At 42.8% G+C, this 8,639-nt stretch overlaps 1 protein-coding gene across 1 annotated transcript; it reads left to right on the forward strand.

The window, feature by feature from the left end:
* Positions 1 to 7,633, forward strand: FAM72A (family with sequence similarity 72 member A). The gene is made up of 4 exons (XM_054290799.1): positions 1 to 158; positions 3,312 to 3,389; positions 5,812 to 5,936; positions 7,539 to 7,633. The coding sequence occupies exons 1-4, from the start codon at positions 1 to 3 to the stop codon at positions 7,631 to 7,633; spliced, it is 456 nt and encodes a 151-aa protein (XP_054146774.1).
* Positions 7,634 to 8,639: the final 1,006 nt, after the last annotated feature.

The following is an 8,639-nucleotide window of genomic DNA, read 5'->3' on the forward strand; positions in this document are numbered from 1 at the left end:
ATGTCATCCACCGGCTGCACCTTCGCGGACCGGTGCGTGACCGTGCTGTGCTGCCGGTTCTGCCGGCAGGTGCTGAGCTGGCGGGGGATGCAGGCGGTGCTGCTGGCCGACACCGGCACCGACACCGCCCTCTACTCCACCGACATGCCGCCCTCGGGGTAAGCACCGGGAACGGGCAAAGGGTGGATTCGACCGGGGTACGGGGTCCTGCCAGCCCCGAGGGACACGGAACCCGGTGTCACCGGGAGAACGGGGCTGCAGCGTGGTGGTGCTCACAGGGGTCCCAGGACAGGGAAGAGATGAAAATCTTGACCCCATGTTTCAGAAAGCTGATTTATTATTTTATGATATATATTATATTAAAAGAAAAATATGTTATATTATAATCATATTATATTTTATTTTATTTTATTATATTCACGTAATATTCACATATTAATATTAATATAATCACGTAATATTCATATTATATTATATTATCTATTATATGATTATATATTATATATTATATATAATATATTACATAATTATAAGAAAATTACATACTAAAACTATACTAAAAGAATAGAAGAAAGGATTTCATCAGAAGGCTTGAAAGGAATAGAAAAGAAATGTAATGATAATAAAATCTTGTGACTGACCAGAGAGTCCGAGACAGCCGGACTGTGATTGGCCATTAATTAAAGGCAATCAACACAGATGCACCTGTTGCATTCCACAGCAGCAGATAATTATTGTTGACATTTTGTTCCTGAGGCCTCTCAGCTTCTCAAGAGAAAACATCCTCAGAAAAGGATTTTTCATAAAATATATCTGTGACACTGCAGAGCAAGGGTCACCCCATCCCTGCACCCCCAGTCCCAGCAAAAATTGAGGCTGTGCCATGCAGGGCAAACCCAAATTTGAATTTTCTCCATCCCTCGGGATGACACAGGCTCGGCAGGCACGGGAAGCTCCTCCTGCCCGTTCCCAAAGCGAGGATTAGAATTTGAAATAAAGATCCACAAACAGAACGAACCTGATCTGTCACTGCTGCCAGGGCTCTGCTTTCCCAGAGCCGGATTTGAATAGCAAGGAAATCAGGTTGTGAAATGACATGGTAATCAGAAAGCACGGGTTGCAGAGGAGATAAGCAATCACAGGTTTGGGTTTGGACATCCCCGAGGTTTTGTTCTGTTTCTGAGCTGGGGTTTGGCAGCAGTGTCCCCGAGCAGGGCTCTGATGGCAGTGCCACACTGGGCACCGAGGCTCTGGGATCTCCTGGGATCCTCTTTGCAGCATCTCTGCACCTGAGAATGCTGCTAAACAAGCTTGGGAAGCCTCTTAGAGCATTTCCATCTTTATTTTTCAATACTTTCAGGGTTTCAGCACCAAATTTTCTCAGTTCAAAAGAATTTTCAGGAATAATCAGCCGGGTCTGGCAGAGCTCAAACTCAAAGTTTTCTGCTCTGGCTCTGGGATCTCCTGCTCTTTGCAGCTTCTCTGCACCTCAGGATGCTCCTAAATATGCACTGGGAAGCCTCTTAGAGCATTTCCATCTTTATTTTTCAATACTTTCAAGGTTTCAGCACCAAACTCTGCTTTTCTGGGCTATTTTAAGAGGATTTTTGATACTCGTGCAATGTCACGTGGGTCTCTTGTTCAAGTTTCCATATGAGTGGGCCTGAGAGTCAAAAGCAAAATGATAAAACCATGTGGTTTAAACCACCCTAGACCAATGTCATAATAATAATAAGAAGAAGAAGAAGCCAGGTTTATGCTCAGAACTCGAAGTTTTCTGCTCTGGCTCTGGGATCTTCTGCTCTTTGCCTCTTCTCTGCACCTGAGGATGCTCCTAAACATGCTCTGGGAAGCCTCTTGGAGCATTTCCATCTTTATTTTTCAATACTTTCAGGGTTTCAGCACCAAAATCTGCTTCTCTCAGTTCAAAACAATGTCCAGGAATAATCACCCAGGTCTGGCAGAGCTCAGAACTCAAAGTTTTCTGCTCTGGCTCTGGGATCTCCTGCTCTTTGCAGCTCCTCTGCACCCGAGGATGCTCCTAAATAAGCACTGGGAAGCCTGTTTTAATTTAAATTTTATGAGCATTTTTGATACTCGTACAATGTCACGTGGGCCTCTTATTAAAGTTTCCGTATGAGTGGGACTCAGAGTCAGAAGGAAAATAATAAAACCATGTGGTTTAAACCACCCAGGACCAATGGCAGCATAATAATAATGATAATAATGATAATAATAATGATAAGCAAGGTCTGTGCTCAGCACTCAAAGTTTTCTGCTCTGGCTCTGGGATCTCCTGCTCTTTGCATCTTCTCTGCACCTGAGGATGCTCCTAAATATGCACTGGGAAGTCTCTTAGAGCATTTCTGTTTTATTTCTCAATACTTTCAAGGTTTCAGCACCAAACTCTGCTTCTCTGGGCTATTTTAAGAGGATTTTTGATACTCGTGCAATGCCACGTGGGTCTCTTGTTCAAGTTTCCATATGAGTGGGCCTGAGAGTCATAAGGGAAGTAGAATCAGGACCAATGGCAGCATGATATTAATGATATTATTAAGAAGAAGAAGAAGAAGCCAGGTCTGTGCTCAGATCTCCAAGTTTTCTGCTCTGGCATCTCCTGCTCTTTGCATCTTCTCTGCACCTGAGGATGCTCCTAAATATGCACTGGGAAGCCTCTTACATCTTTATTTTTCAATGCTTTCAGGTTTTCAGCACCAAACTCTGCTTCTTTGGGCTATTTTAAGAGGATTTTTGATTCTCATGCAATGCCACGTTGGTCTTTTATTAAAGTTTCCATGTGAGTGGGGCTGAGAGTCATAAGGAAAGTAGAATAATGTGGTTTAAACCACCCAGGACCAATGGCAGCATGATAATAATGATATTAATGATGATAATGATAATAAGCCAGGTCTGGCACAGCTCAGAACTCAAAAATTTCTGCTCTGGGATCTCCTGCTCTTTGCATCTTCTCTGCACCTGAGGATGCTCCTAAATATGCACTGGGGAGCCACTTAGAGCATTTCCATCTTTATTTTTCAGTACTTTCAAGGTTTCAGCACCAAACTCTGCTTTTTTGGGCTATTTTAAGAGGATTTTTGATACTCGTGCAATGCCACGTGGAAATTTGAATTGTCAAATTCAAATTTCCATGTGAGTGGGGCTGAGAGTCATAAGGAAAGTAGAATAACCTGGTTCAAACCCCCCAGCACCAATGGCAGCATCGCTTTGTGGTGACCTCAGCCCGGTGTCGCCGTGACCCTGAGGCTGTGACCGCCACAAACCCAAACTCTGGTGCGTTTCCTTGCCCCCAGAGCCGTGGATTTCATCGGGAGCTGCCGCTTCACCGAGATGTGCGCGTGCAGAGTGAGGAGCATCGCCTGCCTCAAGTGGTGAGCTCACTCACACCCAGCCACCTCACGGGCGTCCCTGCGTGTCCCAGCCCCTCTGTGTGTCCCCTCCCGTGTCACCTCCTGCAGCTCAGGAGAATGGCCTGGAGGAACAGCTTGCACATCCAGTGCCGCTGGGTTGAAAATCAGCTTTTCTGCGAGCCCCCAGTGTGGGATCTCAGCGCGTCATTCCTGATGTGCAGAGACACCGAGACAACCCTTGGGGGGCTCGGGGGTCCTGGAACGTTGCCAGAAGTGTCTGGTGGCTGGACTTTGATCCTGCACGGGAGACGACACCTGTGTGAGGATGGGAGGATCTCAATGGGATAAGTGGTGAAGGGATGGGTTAATTATAGTGCGAAACACAGGGTTTAGAATTTTGGTACAGGGGGGTCTGGAGAAGTAAGATGGAGGAATTGGGGCGTGTCCTGTCCTTCTTCTTCTTCTTCTTCTTCTTCTTGGCCTCCATTTTCTGTGGTGGTGGTGGCACTTTGGGATTGGTTCTTACTAAAAGTGCACTTGTCAATGAGGGTGAAAGGTATTGGGGAAAATAGGTAAATATCTTATACGTAGTTTTGGGTATAAAGATAAGTGACCACCTCGAAGGCAGTCAGTGTGCTCGTGGCCGGCGTGCTGTGCTCTGTCGGACCGGGAGAAAATATTGTAGATAAAAAACTAATAAACACTGAAGACCGAGAAAAAACCTGAAGACTCCTTTCGTCCTTTGGAGCACGGGCTGCCCCAAGGCCTCCCCGAGCCTTTCCAGGCCATCAAAACAGCCGAGAAAGAGACACCCCGGCGGGAATGTGGCGGCGTTGTCCGGAGGATGAGTCTGCTGGGAGCTTCTGTGCCGCCTGCCCGATGAAATGTGCGCCTCAGCACTGAGGTTCCCCTGCGAGCAAGGCCCCAGCAAGGAGCAGTTACTCATTCTCTAATTAATGGAGCATCCTCTTGGCAGATCGGGGTGTTGGGAGCAGATGGAGCACGCTGTCGCCGGAGTTCTTGGAGTTCTTTTATCCTCCTTAATAATGCCTGATATTTAAGGGTGGGAACAACAACTCTCAAAGAGCTCACAGTTATCTGAGAGGATTCTTTCAGCTCCCTCATTGAGATTTTTACCTTTCTCAGACTTGAACAATTGGGAGGTTATGACAGGGAGAGAGAATTCTATCTGAGAGAATTCTTTCCATTCCCTGATGGAGATTTTTACTTTTCTCAGATTTGAACAATTGGGGGGTTGTGATAGGGAGAGATGATTCTTTCAGCTCCTTGATTGAGATTTTTACTTTGCTCAGGTTTGAACAACTGGGGGGGTGTGATAGGGAGAGAATTCTTTCTGAGAGAATTCTTTCAGCTCCCTCATTGAGATTTTTACCTTTCTCAGGTTTGAACAACTAGGGGGTTGTGATAGGGAGAGAGAATTTTTTCTGCTCCCTGATGCAGATTTTTACCTTTCTCAGGTTTGAACAACTGGGGGGGTATGATAGGGAGAGAATTCTTTCTGAGAGAATTCTTTCAGCTCCCTCATTGAGATTTTTGCTTTTCTCAGATTTGAACAATTGAGGGGTTGTGACAGGGAGAAAGAATTCTTGCTGAGAGAATTCTTTCAGCTCCCTGATGGAGATATTTACCTTTCTCAGATTTGAACAACTAGGGGGTTGTGATAGGGAGAGAGAATTCTTCCTGAGAGAATTGTTTCAGCTCCCAGATGGAGATTTTTACCTTTCTCATGTTTGAATAATTGGAGGGTTGTGATAGGGACGCAATATTTTGGTTTTTAGGTAGAAGTAAAGAAACAGAAATATCTCATCAGAGCACATGAAAATGGATAAATGGTGGTTATGGTTTCAGTCTAGGAGAGTGGATAAAGGTCAATAATGTGGCCCAGAGCAGCTGTGGCTGCCCCATCCCCATCCCTGCAGTGTCCAAGGCCAGGTTGGAGCACCCTGGCACGGTAGAAGATGTCCCTGCCCATCTGGATGAGATTTAAGGTCCTTTCCGTGCCAAACCATTCCATAATTCTCATTTTCATCACTCCTGCTGCTGGCAGCCTCCTGTGCACAGTGTACAGGTGGATTTTGGGTGTGAGGAATTTCTCTGCTGGTTGGAATCACTCACTGCCCTCCCAAAGCAAAACAAACAAATAAATCCACCAGCATTTGTTGGTATGTAAACTAATCTGGGTTACACAATTTAGGTTACTAAACGCTTCTCTGTGTGCCAAAGATCCAAAACTCAGATATTCTGTAACTCCCAGCAGATGTTCCCTAAATATTTCAGATGCTTGTTTCACCCCGTTCCCTTAACCCCATCAAAACAGCAGCATGACACAAAGCCCTGCCACTGGGAATGTTTAACTGGAGCTGGAAAAAGCCACCAAGATCCACCTTTGTCCCCAGGTTCACTCTTTTCCTTGCCTTTCCAGTGGGAATGTTGTTGGCTACCACGTCATCTGTCCCTGCAAGCCCTGCCTGCAGTCCTGCAACAACGGGCACCTCTGGATGTTCCACAGCCAGGCCGTGCTTGGCATCGACAGGCTGGACCCTTCTGGTGAGGGGCACCTTGGCATCCTGCCCTTTCCCTAAAATCCTCATCCCCTTTCCCTTGGCTTCCTGCCCTTTCCCTAAAATCCTCATCCCCTTTCCCTTGGCTTCCTGCCCTTTCCCAAAAATCCTCATCCCCTTTCCCTTGGCATCCTGCCCTTTCCCTGAAATCCTCATCCCCTTTCCCTTGGCTTCCTGCCCTTTCCCAAAAATCCTCATCCCCTTTCCCTTGGCTTCCTGCCCTTTCCCTGAAATCCTCATCCCCTTTCCCTTGGCTTCTGCCCTTTCCCTAAAATCCTCATCCCCTTTCCCTTGGCTTCCTGCCCTTTCCTTAAAATCCTCATCCCCTTTCCCTTGGCTTCCTGCCCTTCCTTAAAATCCTCATCCCCCATCACAGAATTCACAGAATGACCAGGTTGGGAGAGACCTTCAAGATCATCGAGTCCAACCCAGCCCCAACCCCTCAACTCACCCCTGGCCCCCAGTGCCACATCCAGGCTTGGTTAAACACCCCCAGGGATGGCGACTCCACCACCTCCCCGGGCAGAACATTCCAGAACTTTATTGTCAGATTATGCTCTTTTCTGACCCACAGATGGGGCAGCTGAGAGACATTTTAAAAACTTTTATTCCATTTTCAATCTCATGTGAAGGGTGAGACAACACAGATGTTATAATTCACATCATCACCATCAGAAGTTAACTATTTCTTAATTACAACTCTCATACATTACGAGTGTTTCTTGGCCTATCAGCTTTTGCCACACCGTGCTGTAAATGCCTAAATCTCTACAAATTCATTTCCCACACTTTATCACCCTTTCTGTAAAACACTTTTCCATATAATATAATATAATATAATATAATATAATATAATATAATATAAAGTGTTATAATATAATTATATTAAAACACACAAACTTAAAGTACTGCATCCTTAACTTCTTGTTTACCTTTGCAACGACTTTTATTTTTTCTCTATCTTAAACTCTAAAATTTTAAACTTTCTTCCTCTTAATGTGTTAACAGAAACAATATTCGTTATATTATTTTTATATAATTGTTATATAATTATATATAATGTTACCTTTTCAATAATATTTAAGATATGTTAAATTTTATATGTTAATATATTTATATGGAATGTATATTATATTATGGTATATTATATTATATTATGTTATATTATATTATAGTATATTATATTATATTATATTATATTATATTATATTAATTATATTATATTATGGTATATTATATTATATGTTATATCAATTTTATAATATTACTTCTATAATTATTTTTATATTAGTTTTATATAACTATAATATATATTTTAATAATTTTATATATTTCTATAAGTATATAATAATATATTTACATAAATATATAAATATTTATCCTATGAATTTGGCTGAAAAAATAAACAACAACACTCCCAAGATCACTTTGAAGGAAGATAGAAAATAGATTTATTCACCATGAACGTGACTTCCTGGCTTTTGCAGGGATTATTTCCTCCCAAAATAGACAGATGTGCAACTTAAAAATAAGGTCACAATCCAAAAATATCTCTTTTTTTCCCCCTCCTTTGTCTCCTTCCCACCAGGTGTGAATGTTTTGCTGTGGGGCAACCTGCCAGCTCTGGAGGAGAGCACCGAGGGAGACACGTCCTGCACCTCTGAGGAGGAGTTCATCAGATGAATTCCACCTGCAGCATCTTCCCTGCCCCTTTGCTTGGGATTGATTTCATTTCACCTGGTGGCTCATCAGAGCTTAAACAGCAGGGAAAAAATCAGAAAATCTGGGAAAAAAAAGCCAAAAAAAATTGAATTTTTCTTGCTCTTTCCCTGAATCTGCCTGAGCAGCTCCACCTTGGAAATGCCAACACAAAGTGAGCTCTGTTTTGCTTTTTATTCTTAACCCTCAACAGCTGATAATCCTTCTTTTCTTCTTCCCCAGAGCACTTTCCACAGAGCAAAACCTCTCAGCTGCTCTTGTCAGTTCAGAGGAATTTTCAGGAATAATCAGCCAGGTCTGTGCTCAGAACTCGGAGTTTTCTGCTCTGGCTCTGGGATCTCCTGCTCTTTGCAGCTTCTCTGCACCTAAAGATGTTCTTAAATATGCTCTAGGAAGCCTCTTGGAGCATTTCCATCTTTATTTTTCATTACTTTCAGGGTTTCAGCACCAAACTCTGCTTTTCTGGGCTATTATAAGAGGATTTTTAATACTCATGCAATGCCACGTGGGTCTGTTATTCAAATTTCCATATCCGTGGGGCTGAGAGTCAGAAGGAAAATAATAAAACCACGTTTGATGATGATGATGATGATGATGATGATTATTAATAATAATATTATTAATATTAATATTGATATTAATATTAATACCATGTTTTATTATCCTGGTTTAAACCACCCAGGACCAATGGCAGCATAATAATAATATTATTATTAATAATAATACTAATAAGGGTTCTGTCTCTACAGAGATCAAGTTCATGGTTTTTCTCCCTGAAAAATCCTAAATTTGCAGTTTCTTAGTAGAACTTCAAGGCTACACTGGAGTTTTTCTTCAGGGCAGCAATAAAACCCATCCACTTTCATATATTTTCATATATATATATATATTTATATATATATTTATATTTATATATTTCCCTCTCCAAAATAAAACTCAGTCATGAAATTGGGTCTTTTTAGAGAAAGCA

This window comes from Melozone crissalis, unplaced genomic scaffold, assembly GCF_028551555.1.
Source record: "Melozone crissalis strain CALT ecotype California unplaced genomic scaffold, PUWL_Pcris_2 ptg000086l_1, whole genome shotgun sequence".
NCBI lineage: Eukaryota > Metazoa > Chordata > Aves > Passeriformes > Passerellidae > Melozone > Melozone crissalis.

Excerpts from the sequence above, each read along its gene's own strand:
- FAM72A (XM_054290799.1), top strand. The coding sequence starts at position 1 with ATGTCATCCACCGGCTGCACCTTCGCGGACCGGTGCGTGACCGTGCTG. Across the intron at positions 159-3,311 it reads ACCGACATGCCGCCCTCGGG|AGCCGTGGATTTCATCGGGA; the intron begins GTAAGCACCGGG and ends CCTTGCCCCCAG. Across the intron at positions 5,937-7,538 it reads CGACAGGCTGGACCCTTCTG|GTGTGAATGTTTTGCTGTGG; the intron begins GTGAGGGGCACC and ends CCTTCCCACCAG.